The sequence below is a fragment of the Stomoxys calcitrans genome, chromosome 5 (genome assembly GCF_963082655.1).
Source record: "Stomoxys calcitrans chromosome 5, idStoCalc2.1, whole genome shotgun sequence".
In the NCBI taxonomy this organism is placed as follows: Eukaryota; Metazoa; Arthropoda; class Insecta; order Diptera; family Muscidae; genus Stomoxys; species Stomoxys calcitrans.
In genome coordinates, this window is record NC_081556.1 from 91,634,233 (window position 1) to 91,655,455 (window position 21,223).

At 37.8% G+C, this 21,223-nt stretch overlaps 1 protein-coding gene across 5 annotated transcripts in view; it reads right to left on the bottom strand.

Annotated features, from left to right (window-relative positions):
• Positions 1-21,223, bottom strand: part of LOC106085316 (phosphatidate phosphatase LPIN3) — a 71,662-nt gene that overhangs the window by 32,066 nt on the left and 18,373 nt on the right. For all 5 annotated transcript variants that reach the window (XM_013249521.2, XM_013249523.2, XM_013249522.2 and 2 more), the window contains 2 exons: positions 9,298-10,105; positions 270-475 (listed from right to left, as the gene is read on the bottom strand). In XM_013249521.2, the coding sequence (XP_013104975.2) occupies positions 270-475; positions 9,298-9,477 (386 nt within the window). In that variant the 5' untranslated portion in view covers positions 9,478-10,105. The remainder of the gene's footprint in view (positions 1-269; positions 476-9,297; positions 10,106-21,223) is intronic.

Below are 21,223 nucleotides of genomic sequence, written 5' to 3' on the forward strand. Positions count from 1 at the left end.
TGTATTTCAATAACCGTTTCATTGTTTTTAAATTTTGAAAAAAAAGCAAGCATCACTCTTGAATAATTTTTGTAATATGCAACAAAACACACGCACACATAGACGTAAAGCTACTTATGAGCTCTTGCAAATGTATCTTTATTCCAAATAAGACAGACAATTGGTACAATTCGAGTTACGAATTACGAGTGTGCAAAATATTTAGTGATATATATAATTTTTGGTGATTGCCGGTTATTGTGCTTATATGGATGCCAGCTGTGACTTACTTTTCTGCCTCATTGTCATTGTCCAAAGTAGTGGAGCCTTTTAAATACTTTTCAGGAAAATGATTTGTGGGTATGGGCGATGTCGCCATATTATCGGGCAATTCTTCGACATCTTCTTCTGGGCATTCTTCTACGAAAAATGCTTCACCAGATTCACCAAGTTTCATGTGAATATCCACGGGTTCACCATTGATTTCAATATCCACCTGAAATAAGCAAACAAAAACAACAAAGTTTTAAGAACGAAGCAAGCAAACGGATAAATTGGAATAAAAAGTAAAACAAATATTCAATATTCATGTTCAGTCTGGTCAATATACTAGATTGGTCAGGCCGAATCTTTAATATTTGCCCATATTTCCCATCAGGTATAGCAAGTAAAAAGGCGTTAAGTTCGGCCGGGCCGAACTTTTGATACCCACCACCTCGGGTATATATGTAAAACACCTTTCATCATAATCCGGTGAAAAATGCATAATTTATGCCTTCATAGCAGCTTTATTGAAATATGGTCCGATTTGGACCAAATTCGTCACGGATATCGAGTGGTCTAATAACTATAAGTCAATGTTCAATTTTTTAGAATAAAATATTGGTCTTTTTGGTAGCTACATTTAAATATAGACCAATCTAAAGTATATACGACAAGGATGTCGAAAAGCCTAACATTAGTCACTGTGTCAAATTTCAGCGAAATCGGATTGCAAATGTGCCTTTTATGGGGCCAAGACTTAAAATCGAGAGATCGGTCGATATGGCAACTATATCCAAATCTGAACCGATCTGTGCCATATTTCAGAAGGATATCGAGGGGCCTAATATAACTCACTGTCCCAAATTTCGGCGAAATCGGACAATAAATGCGCCTTAGATGGGCCCAAGGCCTTAAATCGAGAGATCGGTCTATATGGCAGCTATAACCAAATCTGAATCGATCTGAGCCATATTGCAGAAGGATATCGAGGGGTTTAATATAACTCACTGTCCCAAATTTCGACGTAATCGGATAATAAATGCGCCTTTTATGGGTCCAAAACCTTAAATCGAGAGATCGGTCTATATGGCAGCTGTATCCAAATCTAAACCTATCTAAGCTAAATTGAAGAAATATGTTGAAGGGCTTAATATAACTCACTCTCCCAATTTTAGCAAAATTGGATAATAAATATGGCTTTTATGGGCCGAAGAACCTAAATCGACTAATCGTTCTATATGGCAGCTATATCCAAATCTGAACCGATCTGAGCCAAATTGAAGAAGGCCCTAACACAACTCACTGTCCCAGATTTCAACAAAATCGGATAACAAATATGGCTTTTATGGGCCTAAGACCCTAAATCGGTCTATATGGCAGCTATATCCAAATCTGAACCGATCTGGGCCAAATTGAATAAGAATATGGAAGGCCCTAACACAACTCACTGACCCAAATTTCGGCGAAATCGGACGATAAATGCGCCTTTTATGGTCCCAAAACCTTAAATCGAGAGATCGGTCTATATGGCAGCTATATCCAAATCTGGACCGATCTGAGCCAAATTGCAGAAAGTTGTCGAAGAGCCTAACACATCTCACTGACCCAAATTTCGGCGAAATCGGATAATAGATGTGCCTTTTATGGGCCTTAGACCTTAAATCGAGAGATCGGTCTATATGGCAGCTATAACCAAATCTGAACCGATCTGAGCCAAATTGAAGAAGGATGTCGAAGGGCCTTAGACAATTCACTGCCCCAAATTTAAGGAAAATCGGACAATAAATGCGCCTTAGAAGGGCCCAAGGCCTTAAATCGAGAGATCGGTCTATATGGCAGCTATATCCAAATCTGGACCGATCTATGCCACATTGCAGAAGGATGCCGAAGGACGAAACACAACTCACTGACCCAAATTTCAGCAAAATCGGACAATAAATACGCCTTTTATGGGCCCAATACCTTATATCGAGAGATCGGTCTATATGGCAGCTATATCCAAATCTGGACCAATCTAGGCCAAATTGCAGATTGTTGTCGAAGAGTCTAACGCAACACACAGTCCCGAATTTTGGCGATATCGGACAATAAATGCGCCTTTTATGGGCCTAAGTCCTTAAATCGAGAGATCGGTCTTTATGGGGGCTATATCAAGATATAGTCCGATATAGCCCATCTTCGAACTTGACCTGCTTATGAACAAAAAACTAATCTGCGCAAAGTTTCAGCTCAATATTTCTATTTTTAAAGACTGTAGGGTAATTTCAACAGACAGACGGACGGGCACTGCTAAATCGTCTTAGATTATTACACTGATCAAGAATATATGTACTTTATAGGGTCGGAAACGGATATTTCGATGTGTTGCAAACGAAATGATAAAATGAATATACCCCATCCTTCGGTGGTGGGTATAAAAATTGTGACGATTATACATGAGGGTGCCATCACGAGTGGTTGTTTGAGGGTATATGTTTACTTTATGTACCAGATTTTAGTCAAATCGAAGAAAAATTGCGAAATCCATGGGCTCAAGATCTGCTTATGAACCTACCTGTTTGGGAATTGGTGTGGATGTTGGAAGACATAATCCCTCCTCAAATACTAAATTTAGACACAATCGATTATAAATTGGGGGTTCTAGGGTTTCAAGAAGTCAAACCCAGGGATCGGTTTATATGAGGGTTATATTATAATATAATCCTCAATGATAATAGGTCTCCTTTTTATAGCCGAGTCCGAACGACGTGCTGCACTGCAACATATTTTTAGATAGAAGTTTTTACATGACTTCTACGCATGGCATAGTACCTCAAAAATTTCGTCAACATTAGGAGGGAAAAACCACCACTGAAAATTTTTTTCCTATATTCTCGTCAAGCTCCGAACCAAGGTGTTCAGCATCATAGGCGGACGCTGAGCTACATAGAAGTATTTTGTGCACTGATATTTTTTAGTAAAAAGATCTTGCGCATTCGACCCCTATCGTGGTTTCCAGAGACGGATGGACGGACGGGCATAGATCCTAGGTTAAAATAAAGTATGCTATGAGACTCATGAAAAAAATTATTACTCGCTTCATGGAAACATATTTTTTTTGTTTTTATATCTTTATTTTTTATCTCGTGAGTGTCTCGTGAATGTCTCGTGAGTCGTGAATTTCTCGTGGGTCGTGCGTGAGTAAAATTTTTGTCTCGTTAGCGTGTGTGAACGTGAGTCGACATAAAAAAGTAGTGCGTGAGTAAAATTTTTTGTAATGGGCCTACGTGAGTGAAAAATTACTTAAGCGCCCATCTCTATTCTCAATCGCATGTCACGTATTAACTCTATACCGGTTCACACATTCCGTGATAGGATATCAGCTTGAAGGAAATATATAACCATCTGGCAGGCGATTGAAGAGCTGGGTTTCTGAAATTATAATTTACACACTCAAAGCCGGTTTCTCTCCCATCTACGATCCATCCGTGTAGCAACAGCACTCAGTTTGCCTATGTGCCTCCTTGCTTCACACTTGACCTAATTTAGATACTCAAACTCGGTTTCTCTCCCATCTTCGATCCATCCGTGTAGCAACAGCACTCAGGTTGCCTATGTGCCTCCTTGCTTCACACTTGACCTAATTTATCATCTCCGGTATTCGGCCTGGAAACTCTGTAGTTCCATTCCTTTTCACTATGTTCGTATATCTCATAAGCCAGGAGTAATGTCTCGTAATTTATCTGTAAGTATATGGACCTGATTTTCAAAATCGTCTTAAGCTCCCTAGTTAGAATAATATATTCATTGGATGGGTTGTAACCTTTTTTTGTTGCACATCCTTACTCCATTGCTGCCCACTATACTAGCGATGCTTATGTCTGAATCAGACTGGCCACACTTTTGCACCTATGGCAAATCCCATTTCGAGTCTGCTAGGTGACGAAAATCTATACGCCCATTTCACTTTCCTTTCCGAAATCAGCCCCAGGTAACTGTTTGCGATATTGAGATCACTCTAGTTAAGAAGGGAGGGTCCGCTAGGTTAGAGTGGCATTCAATTTTCTAAACAGACTCACTAAGACTATTTTAGTATGTTAAGATACTACAGTAGCGACAGACCAGGTCTCTGGTAAGAATCGAACCCATGATCTCCGTATTGATAACCCAAGCATGAGCGTATGTTAGGTTAGGTTGAATGGCAGACCTTTACAGACTCACTTAAACAATTTGAAGTTCATGGTGATAACACAGTAGCGACAGATAAGGTCTCTGGTGGGAATCTAACCCACGACCCTCGTACTGGTAACCCAAGCATGAGCGTTTGCTAGATTATGTTATTTTGAGGGGTAGTCTTTTACAGAATTACTTAGACAAAGTTCATTGTGATACCACAGTAGCGACAGCCAAAGGCCTCTGGTGGAATTGAACCCACTACCCCGCATTGGCAATCCGAGCACGCTACGAACTCGGCTACCGGGGTGCCTATAAGCGTTTGCTAAATCGTATAAACATTCCTGAATCTATCTCGCAAAGTATAGGAGATACGGGCCAACGATTATTTTGTTAGTGAAACCACATGCCTATAACATACTGTACTGCTTGACTCTTGAGAGCAAAAGTTGTTCGTTAAGGTTTTTATCGCATTTGCGATAAATAAATTATTGATGACTCTCTATCCCACAGGTGTACACGCCATTTCAATGCATTAACAGGCTTTCGCTGGCTCACGTTCTGAACCATTACAGTACGGGTTTTTAACTTTTGAAGAATGGTATAACAACGGGCTTAGAAAGTATCGTCGCACTTTGATTTTCACACTATGAAAAGACCTCAAGTTCTTTAGACTTTTATCTATTCTTATGGCATTAAATGCTTCAAATATGTCTATGAGAATTTATTCAAGATAAAAAAACTGTCAACACCTCTAAAAACAATCTCAAGTATGTAGAAAGCGCGTCGCAAATAATTTATGCACAAGGTTATGTTGAAATTATTATCAAAACCTCAAAAAAAAAATACGATAGAAAAATAAAGTAATCAATAGTAAAAGCAACCAATTAGTATTATCAATGACAACACCAACACAACAATAAACACTAGCAAATTAATTTTGTAGATAATATTCGGTATTTTTTCGTCCACATAATGAATGAAATTCAATTGAAAGGCGAGTGTAACTCATGGCAAGCAACTATCAACTGCAAACGTATACAGAACATGAAAAAGCGTCATAAAGATCCAATGCAATTTAGTTTCATCAAATTTTTTCTTGCTAAAGTCGAACACGTCGATAGACTTACTAAAGTTGCTGAATCCCATGACATCCGCTTATACTTACCGGATTGACTCGATGAAGTCTAAGTGTACAACACACTGCTATAACAATAACTAAAGTTGATGGGTCACGTAGACAGTATTGAAGCGACTAGACTTCGATTCGATTATACCAAATCGAGACTCTGAGTCTTAGAAGTAAACTTCAGGAGTAAACTTAGGGATATATGGAACGTTGTATTTATATATAGCTATCGTGGTACAGTCTTGGGAGGAGCCAATAGAACTCGCAATGAAATTTGCCTTCTGTGCCCTTAACAAATTTAATCGATATAACGACATATATCGATGTTTAAAATATAAAGGAAAAAGGATGTCAACAACTTCAGGTGGCTTTCGTTCGGTTGAGGTATTGCTGTGATCCCACCAAGCAACTTCACTTAGTTGATCGTTTTCAACTGTGTTATCAATGCATATGCAAATTTACTACGGAACTGTGGCAAACTTCTCACATATCACTGAGTGCTGTCCGATTCAAATCTGAAGCTCAATGATAAGAAGCCTCCTTTTTATAGCCGAGTACGAATGGCGTGCCGCAGTGCGACACCTCTTTGGGGAGAAATATTAACACGACATAGTACCCTACAAATGTCGCCAGCATTAGGAGGGGATAACCACCGGTGAAAATTTTTTCTGATGTTCTCGCCTGTATTCGAAGTTGGGAATTCAGCGTAATAGGCGGACATGCAAACCTCTGCAGTATAAATATATCCATACTACAAGGCTTGATGATTATGTTGCAAATAGAAACAAGTAAAAGCGTGCTAAGGTCGGACGGGTCGAATCTTATATACCCTCCACCATGGATCGTATTTGACGAGTTATTTTCTCGGTATCTCTTCTTAGACAAAAAAAAAAGAAAAAAAGAAAAGATTTGCTCTGCTATTAGAGCGATATCAAGATATGGTCCGGTTTGGACCACAATTAAATTATATGTTGGAGACCTGTGTAAAATGTCGGACAGTTCGAATGGGAGTTGCGCCCTTTGGGGGCTCAAGAAGTCAAATAGAGAGATCGATTTATATGGGAGCTGTATTGGGCTATAGACCGATTGAGACCATAATAAACACGTATGTTTATGGTCATGAGAGGATCCGTCGAACAAAATTTCAGGCAAATCGGATAATAATTGCGACCTCTAGAGACTCAAGAAGTCAAGATCCCAGATCGGTTTATATGGCAGCTATATCAGGTTATTGACCGATTTAAACCTAATTTTGCACAGTTGTTAAAAGTCATAACAAAACACATGGTGCAAAATTTCATTCCAATCGGATAAGAATTGCGCCCTCTAGAGACTTAAGAAGTCAAGACCCAAGATCGGTTTATATGGCAGCTATATTAGGTTATTGACCGATTTGAACCTAATTGCGCCCTCTAGATGCTCAAGAAGTCAAGACCCAAGATCGGTTTATATGGCAGCTATATCAGGTTATGGACCGATTTGAACTATACCTTGCACAGTTGTTGGATATTATAGCAAAACACATCGTGCAAAATTTCATTCCGATCGAATAAGAATTACGCCCTCTAGAGGCTCAAGAAGTCAAGACTCAAGATCGGTTTATATGGCAGCTATATCAGGTTATGGACCGATTTGAACCATACTTGGCACAGTTGTTGGAAGTCGTGCAAAATTTCATTCCGATCCAATAAGAATTACGCCCTCTAGAGGCTCAAGAAGTCAAGACCCAAGATCGGTTTATATGGCAGCTATATCAGGTTATGGACCGATTTGAACCATACTTGGCACAGTTGTTGAAAGTCATAGCGAAACACGTCGTGCAAAATTTCATTCCAATCGGATAAGAATTGCGCCCTCTAGTGGCTCAAGAAGTCAAGACCCAAGATCGTTTTATATGGCAGCTATATTAAAACATGGACCGATATGACGCATTTACAATCCCAACCGACCTACCTACATAAGAAGTATTTGTGAGAAATTTCAAGCGGCAAGCTTTACTCCTTCGAAAGTTAGCTTGCTTTCGATAGACAGACGGACGGACAGAGGGACAGACATGGCTAGATCGATATAAAATGTCACGACGATCAAGAATATATATACTTTATGGGGTCTCAGACGAATATTTCGAGTAGTTACAAACAGAATGACGAAATTAGTATACCCCCATCCTATGGTGGAGGGTATAAAAACAAATAAGTTGATCTAAAAAGTTATTTCATAATGACTTCATTCATGTTACTTGTGATTTGCTGTACATCGTAGCGAATGACGAATATGAATAAATCAAATTGTCACGTATACGCCCACGTGGAATAAACCCCGTAGCGTACAATGAATATTGAAAAAGCGATGCATGTTGATTGTGCTTCGACCCAGTTAAATTTATGCACGTGGAGCAAGCTTTTATACCCTACACCACTACTGTGGTACAGGGTATTATAACTTAGTGCATTTGAAGAGAGATAGAGCCATTGATCAACTCAGAATCATCTTCCGATTCGTCGCAATTTCTATTCGATCGCCCTCAAATTGTGTACAGGCATGTTTTTCGGCCTAGAGATGAAGCTTGTTGAAATAGGAAAAATTCGGTTCAGATTTGGATATAGCTCCCATATATATGTTCGTCCGATTTGCAGTAATAATGCAATAAAATGGTCATTTGTTAACCGATTGTCTAGAAATTTGGTAGAAAGGATTATCTTATGACATTAATGGTGAATTTCATAGAAATCGGTTCAGATTTACAATTAAGGATTTTGTAAGCAGCACGGAATTCCTAACTTAGATTTTCTTTTTACGAGGTTACTTTTCTTTTAGTTTTTAGAACGCACAAGAAGCTGATTATTGGCTTAGGTATATGTTCATAGTGGCATGGGGCGGATAAACATCCGCACCCTCTTTTCAAACGAACCTAATCTAACCTGACTGCAAAAACTTAGTCATTGGTTAGCCAATTCTCACTAAATTTGGCACAAAGAATTCTCTTATGACTCGCGGCACTGCTGTTGAAAATCTTAGACATATGTTTCTCACGATTTTCACTTTTAGCGTCTTTGCAAATGTAATCTGCTCAAAATTTTGCACAACGATTTCCTCTGTGACTTCTACAGAACACACACAACGATTTCCTCTGTGACTTCTACCCATGGGTATTCCACTAAGGAGCAGGGGCAAACTTCTCACATATCAATGAATGTAGTCCGATTTAAGTTTAAGCTCAATGATAAGGGGCCTCCTTTTTATAGCCGATACCGAACGGCATGCCGCAGTGCGACACCTCTTTGGAGAGAAGTTTTACATGGCATAGTACCGCACAAATGTTGCCAGCATTATGAGGGGAAAACCACCGCTGATGGTCTGGCCAGGATTCGAACCCAGGCGTTCAAGGGACATGCTAACCTCTGCGCTACGGTGGCCTCCAGTGACTCCTACAGTACGCACGAGTTTTGATCAAAATTCCAATATTTCAAATTTATGCAAATTTTAATTTCGATGCCTTAGCCAGCATACCCAGTGTGGTATAGGGTATCAAAAGGTCCGTCCTTACTTGTTTTGTTTGACATTTGTGTTTAAAAATGTTTGCATAACATTTTACAAACATTTCATAGCAATTTTTTCAAAAAAGTTTAGAAGCTTTCACTTCTGTCAAAATTCAGTTCTGCGATATCTGTAACTTGCCAATGCCAATACAAAATTTTTTCATTATTTTTTTAAAGCACTTTAAACCGCATATTTACTTAAAGTTTGTTTTTTGATTCACATTTTTCACTTACCACTTTCTCGCGGCTCCTTAGCACGCCCAATTTGCCAAAGCGTACATGAAAGGGTGAACACTGAAATTCACCATCGGGCTGCTCAACCACAATGACATCAATGGCTCCCGTCAGGGTGGCACCATTGATTTCACTGTAGAATTCCTTAAAATTACTAAAAACTTTAACTAAACTATTCATCTTTGCGTCTGAAGAAGATGTGCTACAGCTGCGCTTGCGTTGATTTAATTTGTTGAGACAACGTTGATAGGCTATTTACTCGGCTATTTCCGTTTCCGAGCTTTTAATTTTGTCTTTCTATAGAGGCTTGTCAATTTCGCCACCACTTGGTGGCTGAGTTTTTGAACAAATGATGGCCAAAACCTTTGGTTAGCGGCCTTATGCAGCAATAGCAGGCGGCTATCGTTTGCTGCTTCTTCGTTTTTATGACTTTTATATGGCAAGTAGTGGTAGTAGTAGAAACGTTGTTGGTGGTGGTGCTAGTTATCGCAAAACAAAAATGATTATGTTCACTTTAGACGTTGGGCGTTCTTGACGCGCAGTTTGTTTGCTGAAATTCCGAATAGCGTATAAATTCCTTCTGTTTCAGTTCCAGGGTATTATTCAGTTTTATGACCTGAAGTTTATATCGGGCTATTTATTATATGGGGGTTTCCTTTCTTTGCGCTCCTCAATGAAGGTATGGTTTATGTCATGGCCATTTTATGAGGTCTATTGATATCTATCGATGGTTCGATACTTTCTTTTTTTGTTTGCAATTTTTTTTCACCGTGATACTTCTCTATTGATCCAACGCGGTTTTGCTTATCTGCAAATGAAAGAAAAAACCATAATAAATAATTAGTAATTTGTTATAAATTCGCAATATGAGTAGAAGCATTTTGATAATATTCTAGGTACATATGTCTGGTTTATGATAAGATTTTTTTTTTGACTTTTCATTATTTCATAGAGTAGTCGCAACAGGCCATTGGTTCTTGTGCGTATGAATCATTCCTTGTTTGATGTCACCTACTGAAAGTTGTTTTTGTTTCGAAATTGTTAAAATAAGTGCCGAAACTTGACCTTGAAGGTCAATGTACAAGTACATCTAAGGATGAGAGTTATTTCAAAACATTTCTTAATAAGAAACAAATAGAAAAGGCATTAAATATGGCCTGGCCAGATTTTTATTTCCCCACAGTCCACAACAAAAAAATTATGTTGAAACTAAATCTTCGACAATGATTTAGATAGAGCTTTATTGAAATATTTCGCAGGATTTTCACCGACATATTGCGGTATAAAAAGGAAAACTTTCAATTCAATTCTGTCAAAAGGTGTCTTCTATGACTTCTTCATTGTCTTCTGAACTTGCCACAGAACAGGGGCAAACTTCTCACATATCAATGAGTGCTCAATGATAAGGACATATGAACGAATTTTCTGATTTTTTCTTCAGGATTCGAACCCAGGCTTTTAGCGTCATACGTCGGACATAGGTTAGGTTAGGTTTAAGTGACAGTCTGCCATCAGACTCACTTAGGCGTTTTCATCCATTGTGATACCACAGGAACAGAAAAAGGAAGATGCCTTCTACTTTCTACCGTTGAACCATACAGATCGCTTTAAAAAGCCCAGTAACTCGCGAATGTTTACATCCACTAAATCAGACAGGTTCTCAAAGAAATGAAAACCTAAAGTGGAACTCCATCTAACTGTTAGTGCGGGACACACACACAGAAGTTGTTCTATAGTCTTTTCTTCCTCGTCCCTACAGCTTCTGCAAAAGTCGTGGCTAGCAACCTTCAGTCTGTCAGCATGTTTTCCGATTACACAGTGACCTGTCATGACGGACGCAATGATTATATCTGTTCTAGCCAATGACAGTAAAGCACTAGACCTCTTCAAGTCTAGATGAGGCCATATAGTTTTGGAATGCTCACAGCCCTCTCTTTGTAACCATCTATTGGGTTGCACATAAAGTAATTGCGGATTTTTTAAAAGAAAGTAAATGCATTTTTGATAAAACTTAGAATGAACTTTAATCAAATATACTTTTTTTTCACTTTTTTTCTAAAGCAAGCTAAAAGTAACAGCTGATAACTGACAGAAGAAAGAATGCAATTACAGAGTCACAAGCTGTGAAAAAATTTGTCAACGCCGACTATATGAAAAATCCGTAATTACTTTTTGGGCAAACCAATATCATTCATTGCCCTTCGGTTTTGAAAACTTAGCTTACATGTCGCTAGAGGCATGCCCACAGATTCCAGTGTCCCTGGAGTGTGTAAGGCAGTTCCTAGTCTCGCAAGCTCGTCTGCTTTAGAATTTCCTAGGATATCTCTGTGGTCCGGCACCCAGAAAAGCTGAATTTTGAACTATTCACCCTTCTCCTTGAGAGATCTGCGACAGTCGAGGGCGGTTTTTGTGTTCAGATATACGTTCTCCAGGGATTTAATGGCTGCCTGGCTGTCTGAGAAGATAATTATGCCAATCGTCGTAATGACATTATATCTTAGCCATTCCACCACTTCCTTAATTGCTACGATCTCTGATTGATACACACTGCAGTGGTCAGGTAACCTCTTCGATATGACCAGTTTTAGATCTATAGAGTACTCCTCAAAGCTCACCTGCTCGTTTAGTTTTGAACCATCCGTATAGAAGTCTATGTAACTTCTGTTACCAGGGATATCGTAGTTCCAATCGGTTCTATCAGGAATAGTGGTACAGTAGTTTTTATCAAAAAACGGCTCAGGTAGGGTGTTAGCCACACTGCCTGAAACAACGGATATTGTATCAAGGAGAACACAGTGTCCGTAGCCGCTACATGAGAAAATTCCGTTAACCTCACGTCAGTGGTCGCTGCAATTGGGTAGCCACAATGTCCAGAGGCATAAGATGTAGCATTTAATTCAGTGCATCAGATGGTGTCGTCCTCAGTGCGGCTGTGATGCACAAACAATCCACCCTTTGGATCCGGTTAAGTATTGAGCAGTAGGTGGATTTTTGAAGTGCCGTCCACCAAACCACAACACCATATAGCATAATAGGTCTGACAACTGCAGAATATATCCAATGCATGACTCGCGGTTTAAATCGCCAACTTTTGCCAAAGGCTTTCTCGCGGGTGTATAGGGCAAGAGTGGCCTTTCTAGCCCTTTCCAAAATGTTGGATTTGAAGTTCAATTTCCTGTTCAGCAAAACGCCAGGTATTTTGCGCTTTCTGTAAATGGACCATTCTCTCCACCCATGGAGACAGATTCCACTGTAGGCAACTTGTATTTCCTGCTGAAAAGAACTACTTCAGTCTTGCACGGATTTATACCCAGACCACTTTCGGTAGCCCAGTAGTATATCTCTTAGAGTGCTGGGAAACTTTCCGCTAACCGCAATTGCCACGTCATCACGTCATACGCTTTTTACGCCTTTTTCTTCCAGAGACAATAAAATATTGTTAATGGCTATATTCCAAAGTAGACCTCCTTGAGGTGTTCCTCTGCTGACCCAGCGCAGACATGCTAACCTCTAGGCGGACATGCTAACCTCTGCGCTACGGTGGCCTCCGTACCGAACTTAGTGGAAATATATTCAGTATATTATTATCGTTAGTAGTTAATACAAATTTCCTATTACTCTGGTGTTTGATCATCTCATTTGAGCAAAACCAATTGAGAAAACATTAGCCACGTGTCACTTAGAACAGACTTTTTGGCGTCCATACACAATGCAATGACTAATACGCAATGGGACCAATTGAAATGTGGACCATGTAGCGTATGATAGATGATAACATTTAATAACATTAATCATGCGCTAAGGTGGCAAAACCTATTTGTTGAACAAATATTTTGAGTAATGTGGTATGAATATCACTCAAAAATATGGAATTTTTGAAAATGATCAAATCTTCAAATGATTCAATATAGCTACTGCACAAAATAAAAAAAAAAAATGTGTCGTAGTTTACGCTTAGCTCATTCCAAGGTTCTACAAAGTGGATTAGTACATCAACACATATTCCGGATGACAAAACATTTTTCAAGATATATGGGACTACAACAGCAATAGCAATACACCTACAAGGTGGAGGATGATGATGAAAATAAGTCATATAATACAACAAACAAACAGCCAAAAATTGGCAATGAAAATCATTGACCATCAACAAACAAGCGGAAAAATACTCATTCACATGATTGTTGGTTTTTATTTTTCATTTTGTAGACATAATGAACTTCATAAAGTGTATACATACATACATATTATTCCTGGGCATACGTGTATATGCATGAAAAATGACGATGTTTAAAAATGGGGAAAATTCAAATTAATAATGCCAAATTGTTTACATGTCAATATTGTTTGTATAATAAGCCTAAAAGTGATGTTCTGAAACGGCGTCCCCCAATTACTTGGTCCCACATTTGGAATACCAAATTTGTGGTTTACTCTCAAATACCTTTCATTGTAGCCCCTTTCTGCCATAGCTGGAAAATATATCTGGCTTGGGGGGTTATGAGAGGGATGGGCCCTGGGAAAATGTCATCTTCCTGCTCTACCCTCAAATATCTTTTATTTGAGCCCCAAATTTCCAAGATCACCAAATACGCACTATTTGGGGCCCCCGACACTTGGTCCCAAATGTTGGGCTCAAATATTTTTCATTTGAGCGCCGTATTGACATAGTCGGTGAAAATGTCCGGTTTTAGGGGTATTGAGGGGTGGGGCGGACACCCACAGACTTAGCCTCGAAAAAAAGATGAGATATGTGGTCTTCTCATAAAAGAGGCCCATATTGCCAAAGTCAGCCAATACGTCCTATTTAGGGGTCTTATGGAGGTGGGTCAGCCCCCTAGACATTTGTTTCCGAAAGTTGACAACAGATTTGTGGTCTACTCCGAAAGACCATTCATTTAAGCCCCATATCACAATGGTTGGTAAATATGTCCGTTTTAAGGGTGGAGCTGCCCCCCATCCCTTGGTCCCACATTAGGATATCAAATTCGTTTTCTACACTCAAATACCTTTAATTTGAGCCACATGATGCCATGATTGGTTTATATATCCATTTAGCGGGCTTCGGGGGATCCCTTAACCATTTCACTCCAAATTTGGATGCCAAATTTTTGTTTCTGGTTACTACAAAATGTAAACAAAATTTCGCCTGAATCGCACCACCCATCTCTAAGATCTGGCGATTTTGAAAATAAGGGTAAGGGGGAAGGTCCGACCCCCTTAAGATATCAAAAACTGTAGTACCCCTGTTTATCCAAAGAATCATTCTACAACATCTGTGAAAATTTCAAAAAAATCGTTTCAGCCGTTTTTGAGTCTATACAAAAAAATAAACAGACATACTCGTACATTGATTTTTGTACCTACCACTACTAGTCTAGTCCTTCCGTTTACAAAACCTCGAAATATTGATCTAGGACCCCATAAAGTATATATTGGATTGCCCAAAAAGTAATTGCGGATTTTTCATATAGTCGTCGTTGACAAATTTTTTCACAGCTTGTGACTCTGTAATTGCATTCTTTCTTCTGTCAGTTATCAGCTGTTACTTTTAGCTTGTTTTAGAAAAAAAGTGTAAAAAAGTATATTTGATTAAAGTTCATTCTAAGTTTTATTAAAAATTCATTTACTTTCTTTTCAAAAATCCGCAATTACTTTTTGGGCAACCCAATATATTCTTGATCGTTTCGACATTTTGAGTCGATCTAATCTTTTCCGTCCCTCTGTCGAAATCACCATAGCGGTCGAACGCGTAAAGCTAGTGGCTTGAAACTTTGCACAGATGCTTAACTTTGATGTAAGTCATTTGGGATTGCAATAGAGTCATATTGGTTCAGATTTGGATATACCTCCCATATAAACCGATCTCCCGATTTGACTTCTTGAGCCCCTGGAAGCCGCAATTTTTGTCCGAAATTTTGCAGATAGTTTTCTGTTCCAACAACTGTGGTTCAAATTGGTCAAGAACCTGTTATAGCTCCGATATGAAACGATCTTCCGATTTGACTTCTTGAACCCTTACAAGCCTTAATTTTCTGCTACTTCTGCTACTTTTTATTTCACCATTATAAAACTTTTTTTAATTTATTTAGGTTACTTTAATTTTAATCACCGTAATTTGGTTTTATTTATGAGATAAACCCATGTTTCACAAGTGATTATCGCTTAATGTTTCTAAATCATTTAATTGTATTGTACAATACTTTTTCAAAACTTATATATGATTGTATGTTAAACTTTTCCGTGTATCAGCTGAAGCCAATCAAGAATTGTTATGCAAAGTAATTAGGGCTGACACTCATATTCGCACTCTGAACACATACTCGCATACCTACATATTTCGTTTCGATTGGCAATGCAATTTGCTTGTGTACTCTCGGTTATTATGTTGCTCTGTATAGCAGATTGTTGCTTATTTTCCAAAATGTGTGGAGAAGAGTGAGTATCTGTTTGTCATCGCCACTGACAATGCCTAAGTGCCTTCCCAAGCAAGCAAGCAAGCAAGGCATGTAAAAATGCTTTTGAACTTGACTGCGAAAATGACATTTCTGAGGCATATGTTCACAATATGTATGTGGTACGTTTGGAATAACCTACACATGCTCATGTCTGTCGACGCATTGGCTTTTATTCGTTCATTCCCCTCAATTACTCGCACGTAATTGTGGTTACATATACTGTCTATGACGTATGAGTGGAGATACCCTTAAAGTGCACTCATTGGCATTTGTTTACGTACAACGACAACATACATAATAAGATAACAGCTGGTGGTGCTAGGTAAAAGTATTTGGAATTACTTTAGTAAATTCAAGTGTTTTCTAGCAGAGATATTACGTGCGTCAATAATATATCAGTTGTTTATCTAATGTTTAATTTTTAGTAAAGAAACAACCTTTTGTAATATTCAAATATTTCAATAAAGCTTGTAACAGTCAAAGTACAGCAATAATATTAGTTGAGAAAACAAGTTTCTAACTAAAATTCACAATGAGTCAGAATGCACTCTTTTTCCCCTTTTCTTTTGTCTTGTCAGTTATCAGGAGGGCAAAGAACCTGTCTTTTTATAAAGAAATGGTTTTTTTTATCGAATATTGTTTTTGTTATCAATTAATTGTATTGTGTGTGCAAACGTCATTCAAAGGCTTGCTTGCGTATTGATTAAAACGAACAAAAGGGTGATTTTTTTTAGCTATTATCTTTTTGGTAAATCTGGTTTAAACAGCTTACGCACGTTTCGTGTTTTTGTTTTACTGTCAAACATCATCAGTTTGGTCCATAATTTAACCATGAATCGTCCTACAAACGTACAACGCTTGCAAATTATTGAATTTTATTATCAAAATGCATGCTCTGTTAAGAATGTTCATCGAGCGCTCAATTTTGCTCAATTTTGGCTCAATGGGTATGTAAATAAGCAGAATGGTTGATTTTGGAGTGAAGATCAGCCAGAAGCTAGAGTTACCAATGCATCCAGAAAAAGCCAAAGTTTGGCGCGGTTTATGAGCTGGTGGCATCATTGGACCGTACTTCCTCAAAGATGATGCGAATCGTAACGGAACTGTGAATGGTGAGCGCTACCTTGAGATGATATCTAAGTTTTTTTTTGCCCAAAATGTAAGAGCTTGACTTGCATGACATTTGGTTTTGCCACATTCCAAACAGCATGGGTAACAATGGGCTTATTGTGGGACGATTAGGGTTAACCTTTTTATGTTGGGGGCCGGTCAATTGGTCAATATTTATGTTGAGGACCACCTAGATCGTGCGATTTAATGCCTTTCGACTATTTTTGTGGGGCTATGTTAAAGGAGGCCACCGTAGCGCAGAGGTTATCATGTCCGCCTATGACGCTGAACGCCTGGGTTCAAATCCTGGCGAGACCATCAACAAATTTTCAGCGATAAAGCTCATGTTCATACAGACAAGTCCGCTTCAATTGATGCATTGAAGCATTTACTTGAGAGATACCGGCCGAAACGTTGAAATTAATTTGCCAACATTGAACTAAGCGGATGGACCATTTGAGGCGCAGTCACAGTCAACATTTGCATAAAATTATCTTCAATTATTTAATAACATGGACCGTACACCGATTCAAATAAAGATTTCATACATTTTTCTAAATTTTATGTGCTTTTTTTTGAAAAACTTTCCTATAGCTCTTAAAAAATCACCCTTTGAAAGGAAAAGAAATTAAACAGAGATGTGTTACAATCCACATATTCTTCCACTATTCCGAAAAAGCATTGATGGTCAATCAATCAAATAATCAATGCATTACATGCTTATAGTTTTTGTTTTTGCAAACATTTGGAGAAAGTATATTAGGTCTTCGACTATAACACTATGTTTTCAATGATGTTTGCCTTTTTACTGCTACTGTTGTGAAGATATATTTTTTGTTATGTTGCTTTTGCCCTTTGGGTATAAAATACCAGTAATCTTTCTTCATAACACAGCGGCAAGACTTATGGTTTATACATATATGGCGTGACTTTACACGCACTCGTACGATATCATGCCATGCCAAATGAACCAATCCAATATCAACTCTAAGAGACAAAGTCATTATGGTTTTGTTTGTTACGAAGTGGAGGGGGTGTGTTTCCATGCTAGTCTCTCTTTCTCACTCTCTCCCTCTCTCTCTGCAACTCACCAGTTAAAAGAAAAATAGAAATAAAAGAATATCAAAATATAAACAAAAACGAACTTTCAATGCTATGTGTGAATGTATGTATGTGCATTTATACAGCTGATTCTGTCAAAATACTAAAAACTTAACGTAGACAATAATAATAGTATGCCAGTAGTGTGTTCCAAGTAGCAGAGAAAAACAAGTTCTTCAACAACGTTTGCCAAAAATACCTGTTTGTGGTGTATTTTAAAACATTCAAATGGTTGAATATCGGTTTTCTTCTAATCCGATAAATACTACCTTTCAAAAGGCAACAGCTTATGTTTATTAGTTGCATGTCTAATAAGTTATGAAAGGAATTGAATAGCAATCGACTTCTTAGCTTCAGGTCATAGTTTGCCATAAACCAGCTATTTAGGAGGAGTACCTATATAATGGATTGAAATATATATAAAGAAAAATTTTCCCTTTGGGATGAATGTTGTCTCAATGTGAAGACCATATCAACGAATTTCCTTCAAAAAGATTGATTTTAATTTGACATTTTGTGTGGCAGAGTTGTATATTGTTGAAGTTAATGAAGGCCATAGGCTATTATTACACACACAAAACAAAGAGTACAAATATATATTTAAATATTTTTACTTGATCAAAAGTTTTTGGTAACGAATAAGAGCCGAAGAAGCTATCTTGGAATTTAAATCGCTATAGGTGTACTAACGAACACAACCTTCCGTTTCGATTTTCGATCCCTACCGTTTTTTTTACTTCACAGATGACTCACATTATTTTTTTTTATGAAATATCTAGCCATTGAACTTAGCATGTTTTACAGTCCTTCCTCGACGTCCTCACAGCTTCTGCAGAAGTCATTAGTCGCAAACATCAGTCAGCAGCATGTTTTCTGATCAGGCAATGACCTAACATGACGAACGTGATGAGTCAGTCTTTTGTTCTTGCCAACGACAGCAAAGCAGTTAGTTTAAATTGGCCCACATAATATTTGAACGTTCAAAGGCCATTATTTATAACCGTTTGAATCTTATGTCGAAGTAGGAGCTGACATGACGCAGGAAGCATACACACATATGAGGCATACTCTGGAAAAAAATGCCAATTAAAAAAGTGCTCTTTTTTGGCAATTAGTACATGTAAAAACTAAAAGTAAGAGCATGATTTAAGGTCCGTATAATGAAGGGTTGCCACCCTGTCATGATTCAAATTTTTAACAGGTAATTTTGGAACTGTATAACTGTAAGATAAATTAAAGGATTTAAAAATTCCCAAAAAGTTTTTTATGCAGAATATCAACAAATTTTAAGACAACGTATCGCAAAATTAAGTAATTTAGAAATATAAAAATTCTTTGAATAGAAAGCATTGAACGATAAATAGAAAGCTTTGAATGATGTCTAGAAAACATGGTTTTTAGCCGGACAATATCCTGCAATTGAATCTAAATAAGATATTAAGACCAAACAAGTAAGAGCATGCCAAGTTCGGCCGGGCCGAATCTTATATACCCTCCACCATGGATCGCACTGGTCGTCCAGCGTAGAACCATCCGTGAAGAAGACTATGTACCCTAGTAGCAGATATGTTATAGCTCTAGTTAACTCTATCAGTTAAAGGGATACAATACTTTTTATCAAATAGAGATTCAGACAAGGTGTAGTTCATACTGCCTTGGAAATTGGGCATTATATCAAGGTTGTGTACCGTGCACATAGCCCCTGGTTCTCCAAAGGCAGTAGTCGCAGCCTAATGCATCTAAAAATGATGATGCTACATGAAGTTGCATCAAATTCAGTGCATCATATAGTGTCGTCCTCAGTGCGGCTATGATGCACAAACAAGGCATCCTTTGGATCCGGTTGAATATTGAACATTAGTTGGACTTTTGAAGCTCCGTCCACCAAAACTATATAGCATTATAGGTCTGACAGGTGCAGAATATACCCATTGCATGACGCAAAAGCTCCCCGCCACGACATCAGAATTCTTGACTCAAGACATAATTTCAATAATCTCCGACGAAGACATATCAGGAACAACATCTTTCGACGCAATACACTATGGGCTCAAATAGTAAAACAGCGGCAAAAAGTAAATTTTACAAAATGAGATTTTTTTAAATATTCTAATTGAATTTGCTTTAGTACACACTGAAGAGTAAGAATCATAAGTAATTATAAAATTTGGCAACCCTGATTATTAGCAAACAGCTGATAATGTTTACAAAATTTAAACAAACGGTAAGCAACAAACAGAGCTGAAATTTCAAGTATTTGGTTGGTTATATATTTTTTTAAGGAGTTTGAATTTCAATAACTTTGGATTCTGATGGTAGAGGTGAGTACTTTAAAAATGTGGCATACATTCTCTATATATTTTTGTTTTGATAGTTGTGTTTGGGGTATATACTGTGTTTTTTGTGAAAATTTCAAAATTTTTTCCATTTCATTTAGAAATTTTAACATATGTTTACTGTTCGTGTGAGTGTGCAGTTTTACGTGGTGTCAAATTTGCCTGCACATTTTAAAATTACTTAATGTTATTTAATGGCCAAAAGAGGGCATATTGGAGGAAAGATATATATGGAAGCTAGATCTAAATCTGAACCGATTTTAATAAATTTAGAAATCATAAGATCTCGTACTAAATTTTGTAATGATAGGACCAAAAAAGTGGCTACCATAGCCAAAAAGGGCAAATCAGACAAAAGATATATAAATCTGATCCGATTTGAATGAAATTGTGCACAGGTGTTTCGTTATCAAATAAAATATCTCGTGCAAAATTTGAAACAGATCAAAGCAAAGTTATGGCTTCTGGAGCCATCATAGTAAATATCGGGTAAAAGATATATATATATATATATATATATATATATATGAGCTTTATCTAAATCTGAACAAATTGATTCCAAAATCATTTGTAAACTTTTTTTATAAGACACAATAATTTAAACAGTTTGGAAACGCTAGCTTGATTGTATATAAGTTTTGCCACAATTCTTTAATTTGAGCCCATAGTGCAAATGAGTATCCGCTAGTAATTCTTATGTTTCATCACTAAATTGTCCATATGTTGTATGTCTTTGGAATGAACCCTATTGTAATAGGTGTGAAGGATGGGATCTTTCGTAGCCTAGAGGTCTTGGATGTAACGTAAACAGAGATATAGAATTCCGTCAAGGATTTGTTCTGATCCACTACAGTTCGCCTTTGTATTTTCTCAACTCAGACTTTTTGATGTCCTATAACTGTCCTGTCTTTGTGCCTTACA